The 17223-nt window shown below is 34.9% G+C and overlaps 1 protein-coding gene across 2 annotated transcripts; it reads left to right on the forward strand.

Annotated features, from left to right (window-relative positions):
• Window positions 1-2043: 2043 nt before the first annotated feature.
• Window positions 2044-17041, forward strand: LOC128988501 (proton-coupled amino acid transporter-like protein pathetic). 2 transcript variants are annotated; one of them, XM_054409844.1, is made up of 10 exons: window positions 2044-2070; window positions 3930-4004; window positions 5640-5717; window positions 6370-6520; window positions 8377-8498; window positions 9063-9147; window positions 12347-12622; window positions 13618-13793; window positions 14709-14878; window positions 16108-17041. In XM_054409844.1, the coding sequence occupies exons 2-10, from the start codon at window positions 3934-3936 to the stop codon at window positions 16353-16355; spliced, it is 1377 nt and encodes a 458-aa protein (XP_054265819.1). In that variant the 5' UTR covers window positions 2044-2070; window positions 3930-3933; the 3' UTR covers window positions 16356-17041. The 2 variants fall into 2 exon arrangements, with proteins under 2 accessions (XP_054265819.1, XP_054265818.1); XM_054409843.1 differs by lacking the exon at window positions 2044-2070 and adding an exon at window positions 3645-3729.
• Window positions 17042-17223: the final 182 nt, after the last annotated feature.

A 17223-nucleotide genomic window follows, 5' to 3' on the forward strand; every position in this document is an offset into this window, starting at 1 on the left:
ATGCAATGAATCCTAGATTCCATGATCATTGCTTTAATAACATCCCCTCCCCCCATTGCCCAGCTACAACATAAAACTCTGCCATGAAATCTTTTAAGTATAAGTGTCAATGCCTTGCTACTGAAAAAGTTGAAATCAGCAGTTCTAAAATAAAATTAAAATTACAGTGTGAAAAGTAAAAAAAATGTAGATTTTGAATTCAATTTTTTATAGCTTTTTAGACGAAATAGAAGTAATTGGTATATCCCAGGCCACCACAAATTTCCTTTGACATTTTAGGAACCTTTTAAATCCCCAAACAAACTGGAAAAATAAGACTAGAACAATAGATTTATTTTGAAAACTACGAGTTTTAGAGAGACACTTTAATAATGCAAAAATTTTACAATCTAAAATTTGAAAGACTAACACTGCTCACTTCAAGAATGTATAAAACAAATTAGGACGAAATTGTATACAAAAATAAAATTATTTTAAGAGTATCATCAATCAACTGTGAGAAAATAGAGATGACTACACAAAGTTATAAAATTATAATTTAACAAGTTATTGTTCTCTATAATAAATGTCAAGTCAAGACAGGACAATTAAGGTGTTAATCATATCACTGATGAAGTAAGCTTACATGAAGAAACATAAGGCAAAACCTTCAAGAACAAGACGTTCTATCCCCAATGTTGTCGCCGGTTTTAAATTTAAAATGGGCATAGTTGAAGTGATCCATTGCCAGATTGTGCTGATTAAAATTACTTATTTCTATCGAATATGCATAATTTTACACCGAGTCAAACTGATAGGACGACTTATTTTAAGATAGCTTCTTTTATATCCCGTCAACTATCTCAGGAACAACAAATAAGGTATGAATTAAATTTTAGACACTAGTGCAATCTGTGACTAGCTCACAACTTTTGGCATAACAATTTGGTGACAGCTGCTGGTCTATATAGATGGAATGTCCACTTATATTTCAGTATCCAAATTCAATGGCACAGCCTAGTCAAAGATGATATATTTTTGTTTCATAACTCATTTGGCTGAATCTCCCACACAAGTTAATTTCCCAACTGAATATTTTAGTGCAAACCAGTTTATTTAAACCCCAGTCAAGCTGGTTTTGATAGATTTCATTGGATTACAAAAGTAACTTCCAATAAAACAAAAGCAGAAACAAAATTAATATTTCAAAGGCTAACATGAGTTGACTAGTATTATTTTCTATTCTTGCACACATAATCTAACAAAGTACACACGCATACACATTGTAAGTATTGTACATATTGAATGTATCATACATAATGTACATATTGAATGTATCATACATAATGTACATATTGAATGTATCATACATAATGTACATATTGAATGTATCATAATACATAATGTACATATTGAATGTATCATACATAATGTACATAACAATATAATGTACGTATTGCATTTTGAAATATCTAGAATTATTAATCAGAAACCAAGGAAGCGGGATTGTGAGAATTGTTAAAGCTTAAAAAAAAGAGTTGCCATCCGGTTTGTAAGAATGATCTCATAATTTATTGATAATGAAGAGAGAATGCATGATGGTAGAATGAAGGGGAGTGCAGGGCTTGTTTGAATACTTTAAAACCATGAGGGTTCATTGATGGTAAGTCGAGAATTTTGCTCGGGATCTATCCATCAACATCATCAATTCCAGGATCAAAGTATACATCATTAAACATTTGAACAGCTAAAAAACACAGAAGCCCAATAATTTGACTTACAATCCTCCAAATACAGCTGTTATTTTAAAAGCATGGAATATCAACCATGCAGGATATGGATGCAACAATTATTGAATGACCGATCAACCGGTAGCCTACATAATGAAGAATGGACGAGGAAAGAGAAAAGAAAAACAAGTGAGTCAGAAAGTGAGTTGGAGACTTGTTCACCCAGTGATGGAGAGAGAAAGCGAAAGGGAAGGTGAGGTGATAGATGGTAAACAGGTTCTAACACTGAGAAATAACTGTTCACTTATATCACCTTCTTCTTCCTCAGAGGTAATATGTTTTCTGTTCTGTAAGGATCTATGTGAGTATTGTTATTTACTTGGGTAAGCAAATAGATAAAAAGGTATGTTACTTATCTTGTTGTCAACTTGTAATACACTGTAAACTTAAGTATATGTTAAGTATGTTAAAAGTTTACTTGATACATTTATGGAAACATACTTCTTGATAGGAATGTTCAGGTTCTAGAAACATTGTTAAACTGTATTCAGGAAAACAGTAGCCTACTGTGCTCCATTTAGTATTTTCAGTGAAGAATAATTGTTGCAGTACTGTACAGTACTTATTCAATGACTTGTTTCAAATTTTAATAAAAAAATTATAATACTAACGAGTGTTAATTAGTGTCATTGTAATTTTATTTAGTTTTGTATCAAACCTCAATACCAAGAATTACAAAAATATTCTAACAAAGTTTCAAAAGCTATGTCAGTTAAAATAATAACAAAATGAGTAAATAGTGGAATGTCATTATGTTATTTTTATTGTTCTGGCTATATCATCTTTATTTAGCTACCAGGGTACATCATATACAAAGTTCTGTTATACATGAAAACACAAAAACAGACAGTGTATGAAAGTAGTATCTTCAAATAGCATCTATTTTCAATCAGTCAATCAATCAATTATCAATCAATCAATCAATTATTGAGATGGGGACGCCACCTAGGTGCATATTTTAACCCAAATATGAGTGAAGGATGAATGTAGAATGGTGTGTGATGACCTGTGTAGCTTTGTTACTGACTAAGTTTAGCGGTTTCATTAGTCAGGATCATTTATTTAAAGCCCAATGATCAGGAACAGCTGGGTCCAGTTTCGAACCATCAAAAAGCTACTAGCTTTTCTCAGGATCGAACCGGCAACCTTTTGACCATTTTAATTCTAGGATGTGGTGTGTTATACTTTCTCCCCCTATACTTAGTATATGGATGAAGTTTTTTTTAAAAATAAGCACAAAAAGTGGATTTTTATGTGATTTCTGTGTGTGTGTGTGTGTGTGTGTGTGTGTGTTTGTGGATGTTTACAGAGCTATACGCTACCACCAGTGGTGCATTTGTTAAATTAAGTAATTGGGTAGGGCCTACTTATCTATGGTATCTTCAGGCGCTTTTTTTTAGTTTATGGTGATTTTAAAATGAAAACCCATCAAATGGAACGGTAAAACAATTTTAGAATAATTTTTGTGTAAGTCCTTTTAGTTTAGTCCTTTTATTTCTAAATAAAATGGTACAATTCCAAGTGTAAAAATTACACTTCACAAGTTATTGCAGCTTAGTGATTTTCCCCATAAAATATCATAGTTACACCCACCGCTTACCCCTAAGGGTTGTTGACGAGCTAGGGAGAAAGTATGTGTCAGATTGCTGATACCGTGTGTTTGTAGATCTATTATATGGTGTTTAGAGTAATTCTTGAGTGAAATCGCAATACTCTCCATATATTTCCAAGCATAAAGATACCATGGTTTTACTGATAACTGTTAAGTGTAATCCTACTTGATGTACTAAGCCTGTTAAGCCTCACAGAAACACGTTTTATTGTTAATCTGGGATAGTAAATGATAAGTATATCATTGTAAATCAAATCAGTCATGGAGAATTGATTAAACCATTTGTGCTTTTAGGAATTTGATCTCAGTAATCTTTATGTGTGTTGTTGGTTTTTCTGGGCTAAGCAGGTAAACTGTCCACTATAAGAATGGACCCATTATCTTATTTTATCTGAGATATATTCAATCATCTTATATTTCAAAGCTACCAACTAACGTTTGTTAGTTCTCACATTATTTATGGTTCTATTTGAGTTCTTTTAAAAGTTTTAAAAACTATGCTAGCTACTGGTTATCACAATTATTTCATATTTTTATTTTTGTCACAGAACGATGACCAAGAATGGAAAACACATTGCAGAGAAGGGGGAAGTGGAATCCATCTCCTACATTACAAGTTCCACGTAAGTGTTGTTATGTTTTCTTATGAAATATTATGGTAATTGTGCAAAAGTTCAGAATAGACTGTCGAACTACTAATTTGATAACAATCTGACTCGAAACTAGTAGTGTGACTACATTTACACCCTTAGCAGTTAGTATCGAGTGCCCCTGAATGCCAGGTAAAATACATGTTTAGAGGGACTCGCATATTGCTGAGGGTTCTTCCCATGTCATTATCAACCATACTCCGTTTACAAAATATATGAGATTTGAGGGGAAGCTATTTCATCCACCCTAGCTTTGAAACAGTCGGCACCTGAAAATCTTATATATTGAGGTAAAAAATTGTCGGGGGAACCTAGGAAACCTTTCCTAAACCGCCTAAATTTTGTATAACCAACCCACCCTCATGGTTCTGTTACCTAAGACCAGAGTGCTCGATTAGTAAAAATGAGGTGCCGGAACTGTAACCTATTTAATGTGATTTTCACTTATTTCAGTGGCGGATCCAGAGGGGGGCAAAGGGGGCGACCGCCCCCCCCCCCTCTCGGGCATACACATTGCGTAAAATAATTTGTCACACTAACTTTGGACAAAGAAATGGTATAAAACTGCCATTTTTTAGACTTATAGTTTACACAAATTTTTCGGGTTGGAACCACCGAACCCTCCAGTTTGCCCTCACTTGTGACTGTTCTAGATCCGCCACTGACCTATTTATTCCAATATTTTTATCTTTCCGAAAGAGAGGTACCGGAACTATGTTCAGGCAAATCCCCTGCAAATCGAGCACTGGAGGTGTGTTTAGTCTTGCCCAATCAACTGCCTCCAAGGAAGTACGTAATCCTGTGCAATTAATCAACTCACAACATTCTCATTTTTTTATTTTTTTATATTTTTTTTCTTGATTCATACACTCATTTGGAGGGGTGTTCAAAACATGTTATTTTTTCAATAAAACTTTATCCCCGCCATTTATAACCCCAGTCCATCTCGGATCCCTCATCTGCTTTTTGCTTCAGCGATGTCTGGTGCTTGAACCAGATTCCATACTTTCCTGTTTTGCTTGATTCTCCATTATCATTTTTTTGCCCAAATATGATCCTACTAAAAAAATTTCAACACTCACAGTATTTTATTTTCAAATGTCCTAAGTTTTCCTCAGCATCTTTGTCCACAGTGTTGTAGGCCCATATAGTCATATTATATTGATGTAGATTTTTTTTGTTTTATGTAGAACAAGAAAAACATTGATGATAAAAGTGCTTTTTTTTAGGGAGGTGTAAAATACATTACGCACACCCTCGGTCCTTGAGGGTGGTGTGGGACTCACCAGTTCTGGTATACCCACTAAAAGCACCTCCCCCTCCACTCAAATATCTGGGAGGGCGATCGAATTTCTGACTGACTTGCTGAGCGCTTAACTACTAGCAGTTTCTAAAAACTAGCTTAACCTGGCATGCAATGGGCCGGAGCTGGGCTCGACTAGGGTTCATTATAAGTATTCATCTCTAGATTATCTACAACAGATGTGTGATTGATGACACTTAGTTTTCAGATTTCTGTTAATTGATTTACTTTTAAATTGACAAATTAAACTCCATAAACTCTGGTACTATAATGACGTGATATACAATACATTGATGTGATTTCAGGGTGAAACTAGCAGGACTAGAATCTGCAAATTCTGACTACATCCCTAGTGAACACAGAGATCCTAAACATGCTTTAGGGTGAGTTATAAACTACTATTCTATAGAGAGGGATGCAAAGTAGATGGTCAATGAAATTGCCAATAGAATAAGGTTTTGGTCAACAAATAATAAAACAAATAACATGGCAACAAACATCTTTCAACACATTTTGATACATCCATACTGTACCTGTATTCTGTAAACATTTACAAATTAAAAATATATGTAATAGTATATTACGTTGAAAGTTCTGAAAATATGTGTTTACCGCACAAGTGTGGTCATTCCCATGCGAGACAAAGTCGAGTGCGGGATTACCATACGAGTCTGGTAAACACATTTTGGACGAGTCTCATTCAATATTTTACGCCATACTATCCTTAAGCTAACTTATAACAATATAAAATCTGTACAAATCCTTATATTCCCACTGAGTAAATTACTAACAAACCACTACAACCTCTAATAGATGCTATTTTTTTGTTTATAACCACCTACTGCCAAATATAATCAGCTGGTTGGTGTCCGGTAAAAAATAATTACAGTACAGTAGTTACCTATGTAATGAAACCCCATTGGATGAAGCTGGTGGCAAACATCTGTTTTCTCGACAGTTCCCATCCTTGTGTGGGAAGTTCATTAAAACAGTGTAGTGTGGCGTAAACAATTTTAAAATTAATGTCTATTCCAGGACCTCTGGTGCCTTATTCCACATGATCAAAGGCAGTCTCGGCTCAGGAATACTCTCAATGCCAGTCGCCTTCAAGAACGGAGGTCTTTGGGTTAGCTTCTTTTGTGCCATATTTATAGGTGTCATCTGTACTCATTGTGTTCATATATTGGTGAGTATTTACATTTAACATCTTACTACGTTCAGCGCCTGTGAAATAAAAGTGTGGACGTTGAGGTTACAATGGGATAAGGGATGAAATTTACAGAAAAAGATTGAACTAGGACATATTCTGTTGACAAAATAAACATTTTACTTGATAAAGAAGAACTGATATACAATGATGATATTTTCTCATTGAATATTGAATCATCCATTCATTTTCATATAGAAGTTATCTTTAAGTATGTTGTAAGCCGTTAATATTCTTGAGAGGCTTAATCACACACTCCTGTACCCTCATCAATGTTTTCATGGTTAACACTGTTGTAGTTTATAAATTTATTGCATCACCTCTTTTAGATGTCTCAAATTAAAAAAGCTATGTCCAAAAGTAAGATATCTTCTGTATTTCCTATAGGAGACCATCAACACCTCTCGTACCAACCATTATTTAGATAGGGAAATTATTGGCTTAATTATACCTTAGACTAACCAACACAAGTAGACTTCTCATCCCATTATTGTAAATTTTGAAGCTCGTGTTTCGTGTCTAGTACATGTCCAGTAACACTGACTGCTAGTTTTGACAAAATGTTGTTTCTATTATTTTTTTAGGGTTACTTTCGTGATTTGGGCATGACTGGTTATATAAATAGGAGACGAGTTAATGTTTCTGATTATATTGTTTTATTTGCTCAAACGAGGTTTTAAATTACTCAATTACTGATGGTATCTGTGGTACAATAGTTAGTAGCTGTAGATACAATTAATATAGTACATCATTGCTATCCTATGATGTCTACCTATCTCCATAGGTGTCCATGCTTAGCATCTGAAAATCTTGAAAGCAAAAATTATATTGTTAGGCTGGCCGGGCTGATTTTCTAATGGTTGTTACATATTTTTTACCATTCTTAAATGCCAAAAACAGCAATTTTATTTAAAAAGAAAATTACGCAAAATCCTACTAATATTATAGGGCCTAAATGAGAAAGTTTGGATGTATGGATGTATGTATGTTTGTGACAAGTAAACACGAAAAATCCTGGTCGGATTGGGCTGAAATTTGGCATGATGACAGCTCACATTCCCGATTAACATATAGGCATATTCTTATCTCAAAAATCCTTTTGGGCTCCGCCCCAGTGGCTCTGCAGTTCCCCATGTTAACCTTATGAGTATTCATATTTAAAGGGAATTAAAGAATTTAGACAGCTGTTTCAACTAAAAGAGTTGGTTCTATGATATGCAAAAGCATTAAAAATTTATAAGAGTTACCAACAGGGTGCAGCACTATTATTTTTTTCATTATTTATGTAAACAGCTAATTTGAACTAAGCAGCAACAAAAAACTGTGATACACAATGAGAACTGTCAAAGTAGGATTGTTTACAGCTATATGTTTTTAATTTCATGAATAATTTATGATATTTTGCGAATTTTTAATAATCTATTTTTCTCTATTGTGTAGGTGAAGTAGTAGAACATTATGGCTATGGTAGATGTGTAATTCTATCGCATACCGTAAATTTGAGGAAGCAAATTTTCTCAAACCGTGTTTTCTCACATCCCAAACGCAAAGATCGAGTATAATTGCAATAAGCATTTTATACTTATTTGCCAACCCCGTACAAAAGACGGGTACTCTGCTAGTAGTTAAATAAGTTTAATAAATATAACTAACTATGTTATTGTCAGAGAAAAGTTTATTCGGAAAACTTTCAATCACAATGTCCAGTATTCATTATAGTCTTATAAAAAAGAACTCAAAGTATCAAGAAAATTTTCAATTTTTTAAACTAAACCTTGCTGTTTTTTACCACCCCCTGGGTGAGCAATCAAAAACATAATATGTTATTTTTTAAGGTATATTGTTCCCAAACACTGTCTAAGAAAGTGAAGCAGCCGAGTTTAGGATATGCGGCCACAGCTGAGGCTGCCTTTGCCACTGGACCTAAACGGCTGCGGAAATACTCTGTAATTGTTCGGTGAGTATAATAAACTATTATTAAAAAAAAAATTTATATTCAAAATGGCTTAGTTTAACCATAGACAAATGGAATAAATATAGACCGTCAGCGTACACCGATAGGAATGCCGTGTAGTTACAGCGCACACCGCTGCAGCGTCTGCTGGTAACATACGACGAGGAGCCGACGACGGCAGCAAATCGAGTACCCGAGAGCGGCATATCGCGGAACCTTCCTTTGACAGTCTATATTTATTCTATTTGTCTATAGTTTAATTTAAGACTCAATTATTTGCAGAGTAATTTTTTTACATTTGAGAAAAGATAAGGATCAAAGGGATACTCCAACGGAAGTAGTGGCTTGATTCTTGAAACCTTTTGAGAATGTGGCTACCTTTTTTTTGTAGGATAGAATTCCTGAGTGTGAATAGTATGATTTATAAGATCAAGTTCTTGGTATTTATACATTGTCAATATAATAAACCTGATTCAAATTACCCTATGGTACATGATCACTTGAATGAAACATATTTATATTACTGAATGTCAATATCTTAAACTACATGGAAACATATGTTTTTAGGGAGTTTGTGGACAGTGCTTTGATGATAACGTACTACTTCGGCTGCACTGTGTATATCGTTTTCATTGCTGCATCTTTTAAACAGGTAAGTACTTTATTAACTAAGTTAATATTTATTTAAAAATAATATAAAAATTTTTAATATAATTTTACAAATAAAATATTGATGAAAGGTCGGCGTCTGTGGGTGAGAATCCAATGATGCTGGCGATAATTAAAACTCTTTTGGGCAGTGCTCGATTTGTGAAAATTGAGGTGATGGAACTGTAACCTATTTAATATAATTAGTGCTATTTATGCACCTATTTATACCAATATTTTTATCTTTCCAAAAGAGAGGTACTGGAACTCTGTTCCGCCGCGTTCTCCCTCGAATTTAGCATTGGTTTTGGGGTTTAAAAAGGTTTTAGGCATTTATAAGTATGGCTCCATCTAAAACAAATTACATTCTAAAAAATCCCAGGAAAATGTCTCAGGATATGTGTTTGGGATAGATTACACGACAACTTTTCCAAGAGAAAGAACACATGTGCCAGCCCATTAATTTCCATGCAATCAAAACTTAAAGCACACATCTAAAGTACTTAAGAATAATATTGAATCTACATAAAAGCACTGTATTTATATCCATTCCTAACACTGTACATGACCCCAACACAACCCCCAAAATATAATTGTATAAATAACTCAACCATACTTTAAGATGTTCAATTTCAAAACAAAATGAGTATACCGATTGCATGCCCAATGCTGAACACTTTTAAACTATATTTTTGGGGTTCTTCGTGAGATGACAGTGTTGTTAAACTGGAAAAAAAGTTAACATTAGGATTTGTTACGGCAGTTCAATTAAAGTGAAGATCAATTGCTAAACCCATCAAAACAACGGCGAGTATTTTTGCCAATTCAACGATGTGATCATCTCACAATATTTGACATAGTGGGGAGGCGAATGGCCAAAATTCCAAAGTTGGCTCACCCCGAAAGGTAACCGGTGAACACTATGCTAGATGATATTATATAGTAGTAGAGATGATATTTTGACCGGTGTTCACTCTGTATGAGTGGGACTCTCTTTTCTGGACGCCATTTTCCAAAATGGCGGATGTCACTGTTTGATCTTTGTATAACTCGAGCAAAAATAATCCGATTTTGATGAAATTTGGTATAAAAGTTTAAACTTACATTTATTCAAATGAGTTCGCGAGTCAGCATGATCGGACCATAGGAGCGGGGGTTTATGGGGGGTTTTATGGGGTAAAAATGGGATTTTCTTATTTTTTGTCCCCAAAGCACGGAATTTTCCAATTTCTCTCTAAACCATTTTAAAGAACTTAAAAAAACAAATAATTTAGTATGTTAAAGTTTTTATGTACCATTATTGGTTACGGAGAAAATTAAAAAAAAAAAAATTAATTTAAAATTCCCATGTTATTCTTATGGAGGATATTGTCAACCCTTGTAGTTTGCTTGTTTATGGATATATTTTGATCAAACTTGGTAAACTTATTTATTTATACTAAGCTATTAATATTCTACTAACATTCACACTTTATTAGCCTCCCTGTAGCAGCAAACCTAGGTACTCTTTAAACCTAATGCTATTTCAATTCAACTAATTTAAAAACAAATCAGGCAAATGGAAATTCGCTTAGTCTGCAGGTTTGCTGTGATGGGGGTATTTTATTCTTGACATTTCTTCCTAAACCTACTGGTTCAGGAGATTTAAAAAGCAGTTAGTTAAAGTTAGGATTTCCTCAATGATAAATACATTGATCCGTTTTAACTGTCACCCTAATGTATCCCGTTGGGCCGTCGCACTTTTCTATATATACAATTTATCTTCTATTTTAAAAATAATGGACCCCAATACAATCAGACATTAAATTAACTTTTATTTAATTATTGTCAGTTATTACAACAATATTTCTTTAAACATAAATAATTATATTTCTTCCCATTAAACATGAAAACACTAGTAAAAGGTTCTTTGTGCAGGGTCTAACTCACCTTTTAGTATACATTTAAAAGAATATATATTCAAGAGTTATACTATTTCCTCCTCATTGTCCTGATTTGAATATATATTCTTACATTTCTCTAGAGAACATCCAGGAATATATTTCAGGACTTTGAGACATGGTAGCTTGTTTATTGTACACACACACTTAGATCGAGAACAATCTGTAGTACATCCGCACTGAATGAGCTGTTTGTATGTCTCAAAGTGTGTGGATGTTCTCTAGAGAAATGTAAGAATATATATTCAAATCAGGACAATGAGGAGGAAATAGTATAACTCCATTATTTTTAAAAATAGAAGATAAATTGTATATATAGAAAAGTGCGACGGCCCAACGGGATACATTAGGGTGACAGTTAAAACGGATCAATGTATTTATCATTGAGGAAATCCTAACTTTAACTAACTGCTTTTTAAATCTCCTGAACCAGTAGGTTTAGGAAGAAATGTCAAGAATAAAATACCCCCATCACAGCAAACCTGCAGACTAAGCGAATTTCCATTTGCCTGATTTGTTTTTAAATTAGTTGAATTGAAATAGCATTAGGTTTAAAGAGTACCTAGGTTTGCTGCTACAGGGAGGCTAATAAAGTGTGAATGTTAGTAGAATATTAATAGCTTAGTATAAATAAATAAGTTTACCAAGTTTGATCAAAATATATCCATAAACAAGCAAACTACAAGAGTTGACAATATCCTCCATAAGAATAACATGGGAATTTTAAATTATTTTTTTTTTTAATTTTCTCCGTAACCAATAATGGTACATACAAACTTTAATATACTAAATTATTTGTGTTTTTTTAAGTTCTTTAAAATGGTTTAGAGAGAAATTGGAAAATTCTGTGTTTTGGGGGCAAAAAATAAGAAAATTCCATTTTTACCCCATAAAACCCCCCATAAACCCCCACTCCCATGGTCCGATCATGCTGATTCGCGAACTCATTTGAATAGATGTAAGTTTAAACGTTTATACCAAATTTCATCAAAATCGGATCATTTTTGCTCGAGTTATACAAAGATCAAACAGTGACATCCGCCATTTTGGAAAATGGCGTCCAGAAAAGAGAGTCCCACTCATACAGAGTGAACACCGGTCAAAATATCATCTCTACTACTATATAATATCATCTAGCATAGTGTTCACCGGTTACCTTTCGGGGTGAGCCAACTTTGTTATTTTACATATTTTACTATATTTGCCTCCCCACTAACAGTCTAACCTGCTTTTTAAACTTTCTAAAAATCTGATATCCCACAGGTGATTGAGACATACGTAGACGTCAGCTTGAACTCTCGCTACTACGTTCTACTGACCGCAGTAGTTATCATTCCCGTCGGCAGTGTTCGCTACATCAAGTACCTCGTGCCTTTCTCATTCATTGCAATCCTCTGTCTTTTGTTTGGCTGTGCCTTCGTACTCTACGATGTCTTCATTGATCTGCCTCCAATTGACTCAAGACCAGCATTCACGTCTATTCAGAAACTGCCACTTTTTTACGCTACGGTGTTATTCGCCTTGGAGGGAATCGGAACTGTAAGTATAATTGGTAAATTTAAATACATTTTGAACAGAGGTTTGAATTTACTTATCTCTAAATAATTTCAAAGTATGTAGTAATAGGAAGTAAATCACAGACAAGTAAGGTAAAGAGCAAACTCTCTTATGGGACTTGCGCTTTCAGCTATAGGATGTTGTGCCAGAAATATAGGCCTACTTGTGACGAGCAAGGAAGAGCTTGAATGACAAATACTGTACAGGAATTTCTATTGCACCTGGCACCGGGTCTTCATCGTGAGCATTGTAGTACATGAGGGTGGAGGGTGGTGTTGGACTTTGCCCTAGACACCAGTGACTAGTGCTAGATATCATTTGAGTGTACCATATGTGTCTGTACCTTACTTTTCTGTGAGTAAATATAAATTGGAAAATGGATTTATCAATAGTAGCCAAGCTGCATTGAGGTTGGCATTGAGAATTGGGGATGGTGTATTTACGTTTTTAAATTGTCTTATATGTAACGAAATTTTTTTCAACCTTATTGAAACTGGTGAATGAGTAATTTAATTCAGGATATTTAACAAACATCAAAGGCCTACAACAATTACCGAGAGTAAAAAAGGTTATAGATGATATAATTGACAAAGTTATATAATATATATTTATTTTAGAAAAAAAATTGATTTTCAGGAGCACTAATTTATTATTACTACAAATTTATTTGGGGATATGATTAGGGATCGAACCAAATAAGAGTGAAGGATGAGCGTAAAATGTGATCAAGATGAATTGTGTCTTTGTTAACGACAAAGACCCAGCTATTCTTTAGCCATGCTGGACAATAAATTAAAAGCCCAATGACCAAGGACATGGGTCCAGTTTCTAATAATAAAAACTAGTTTTTAGAAGGCATTTTAGAAATAATAGAACAATTAGCAAACATCTGGTTAGAATATTGGTAGGATTTAAATACGCTTCTATGCTCATTATTATTGGGAGAATAATCCAATAATTATATAGTTTTTTTACAGGTATTCCCAATTGAAAATGTGATGAAAAAACCAAAGCATTTCCTTGGTTGCCCTGGAGTTTTAAATGCCTCCATGATACTCCTGATCTTCTTATATGTCATCATGGGCTTCTTCGGGTATCTTCGTTACGGAGATGCAACTGAGGGCAGTGTTACGCTGAATCTCGGCAAGACAGTGTAAGCTTATACTTCTATGTAAATACAAGAATCGGTAATTGCAGCATTTACTTGTAAAACATTTTAAAGTCGAAGATCAAAGGTCCTGGCGTATATTAAACACCAATTTGTTGGAATGCAGAGCGTGAATATTTTGTCTACTTAAGCAAGGCCTTGGAAATCCCAAAGTAAGGCATTATTGGAACAATCAATGCTGAATATTTCACAACATCTGAGAGTAATTAGCATACAAATTGATTGTAACTAATTGGCTGGTAAAGCAATTATCAGGAATTCATTTGGTAATTTGTTTATGACAGTAGTACCTTCCAGTATTGTCTGGGTAATTGTTGACAAACAATCTATTTTAGTCCCTCTGCATCGGATTTAGATACAAATTACCATTTTAATATCCATCATATCCATAGTTTTAATTCTATCTATTGAGTCAGTGGCTCAGTGAGTAGCGCCACAGACTTCGGGCCAAAGGCAGTGATATGTCGTGGGCTCGAAACCTGCCACTACTTTTTATCAGTACAGTTTACCCTTGTATTTTACCTGTCAGCGTCAGCCCTTGCTTTACTGAATACGTTCCATGCACAGGCATCTGTTACTTAGTAGATGGGCAAACACAGGGTAAAAGAGGCCACTGACCTCTTAGAAAAAAATCCATCTATACTTTCAAAAACAGAAGTCATGGAGATGTGACATTTTTTACCTTAAGTATAACTATAGGTATTAACTATATATACCTATATATATATATTGGGAGGGATAGAGTCAAATAAATAAATAAAACACAAAAAGTAAACACATTTAAGTAAAGTCAATCATATTCAGAGTTACCTCATACAATGTAATACATTTTCAATAGTTTTTTTCTTTTTGTCACAATTTATCTGCAAGTTTGATGAGCAAGGAATGTTGAATTTTCAGTGCAGGAGAAGTGGTAAAGCTGATGGTGTGCCTCAATGTCTTGTTCTCGTTTGGACTGTGTTTCTGCGTTCCTTGCGAAGTTGTCTGGCGTAAACTTGAATCCAAAGTGAGAAAAGAGAATAAAACAATCGCTTACTACGTCATGAGGGTTTCCCTCATCATTGGTAGCAGTGAGTATGAAATATATCTTTTTAAACTATAAACAAGATGTCAGTTAGCCATCTAGCAATAAAAAAATAAATTTGACATTGTAGGTAACATTTTTATTTGTATAAATGTATAAGCTGGTTGTAAAGTAGTTGTGAATGGAAGCTTCAGTGACAGTGAGTTCTCTTCTTTTAGACCAAGGGATGTAATTTGGGAAAACTTCAAGTTATTATCTTTATAACATAGGCAACTTATTTCACCTCTTCATTTATATCCTATTGCAATGAAGTTGGAGCCTGGAAACTGTAAGGCTAAGAGCGCTATTGCCGTCGAGGTAGTGCCCAAAAAAGTCTATGTCATACGTGACGGCGAATGCGTCGAGTTGATCCATGCCCCGTCTCCGCCTAGTGCCTGTCATAGGTAGCGTCTTCCAGGCGCATTTGCAGTCGCGACACATATTTTATTTCCAGGATGGACACCATCCGTTTGGATTGTATAAGCCTTTTGCACATTATTGAAGATTATTATCGGAAGAATCCAAGACCCCATCCTGTGCTTTCTTCACGTTTGTCGACAGGGCACAGGACAAATTCATCTAAGTTGAAATTTTTCAACTGTATGTAAATACATTTTCTTTGTCAAACATGATGGTTACTCCAAAAAGGTCATTCAGTTGTTCTGCCAGTAGTCGCGTGGCAAATGCGACAGGGTTCCCCTGTTACCAAAGGCTGCGTCGCTGACGCGACCGTCCACGTTGACAGCGCTCAGCGTCCGGCTGACTCGGACTCGCCGACGGTATTAGCATCTGTATGACTAGCTCCATAAGATCCCCACTGCGGTTGGAGTGGCATCAACGCGACTGCATCAACGCAATGGCGATAGCGCTCGTATGATATGGGCCTAAGTTGCAGGATTATCAAACGATTTAAAGACTTTTGATGGATTGGTATTTGTTAGGATTCTGGCTACATTTTAATTTAATTTTAGGTTAACTTCAGCATTCATACATTGAGAATTTTTTTTTATATATCTAAATGTCTCATGTCCTTATAGACTGTATAATGCAACCTGTCTACTGACCCTTCGTCTACCTTGGGTCTGGGCAATAGTTTAAGGCCCAGGTAGGGTCAGATCAGAAGACATGTTCCATCATGCAGGAATATATTTGTCTGTTGTCTTTTATATAAAGTATGGCTATTCTTTCTACACAACTCAATAAAAACGAGTTCAGAAACATTTATTTTTGTTTCAGTCTGCGTAGCATCCATAGTGCCGGAGCTAGAGCCTTTCGTAGGTCTGGTAGGTGCCATCTGCTACTCCACGTTGGGTCTGTTGTTTCCGGCACTCATAGAACTTGTCACCTTCTGGGAAGACCCGGACTACATGGGTCCTTGCCGCTGGGTCCTCTACAAGAACCTCTTCCTGGTTCTTATGTGGCTCGTAGCTCTCACTGCTGGCACTCAGGCCAGCATAGCTACGATACTTGAATCTTTGGCATAACAGCTGATTAGCTTAGACCAAACCTCTATCTGTGATAATAGTTGAAGCTTGTTAACTTTTTAGCAGTATTTTTGTGTAAGGCAGGGCCGCTTCAGTAATGGGCGCGACGGGCCCAGGTCCAAGGGGCAAGAGATTTTAGGTTAAGGAAGAGAAAAGGGAGGGGCGAAATTATTTCTTGGGCCCATAGCGTCCTCATGTGTGTTCAAGTCTTACAAATTCTTAATCTTCTCGGTTGAACCATTGACTATTGTATACTATAGTAGACATCCCATCTATATGGACCAGCTGGCACCAATTTTTTATTAAAAAGAATGTAATTGTGTGAGCCAGTCACATATTGCGTAAAAAAAATTTAATTCTATTAGGTCTAAAATTCTGTTTTTACCTTATTTTTGTTACTGAAATAGTCAGACGTTACATAAAAGATGCTTTAGCTTACAATAAGCCATCCTATCAGTTTAACTTAAAATCTGCATATTGGACAAAAATCAGCAATTAACATCAGCACATTCTTTTGGTAGCTCACTGCAACTACTTCAGCTACAACTTTACCATGGGAATGGAATATTAGGTAGAATTGTTCAAAGAATTAAACATTTAACTTTATATTCCTTTGCTATTGTTACAGAAATAAAAGTTTTCGGTGAGAAGGATCTTTAGAAGTTATAATAATGTCTTTCCAAGCTACTTAGTAAAGATGAGAAAAATTATGAATGTATGTTTAAAAAAGTTTGCTAACCATTAGATAAACATATCAATTTAAGTTCATAATATATAGGTAATAGTGCTATAATCATTGTGTTGAAACTGTGCTATTAAAAGTAATAATACCCCCGCCGCAGCAAACCTGCAGACTAAGCGAATTTCC

Source organism: Macrosteles quadrilineatus, unplaced genomic scaffold, assembly GCF_028750875.1.
Source record: "Macrosteles quadrilineatus isolate MER2022 unplaced genomic scaffold, UCM_ALF_1.0 Scaffold_3__2_contigs__length_128488019, whole genome shotgun sequence".
NCBI classification, from domain to species: Eukaryota; Metazoa; Arthropoda; class Insecta; order Hemiptera; family Cicadellidae; genus Macrosteles; species Macrosteles quadrilineatus.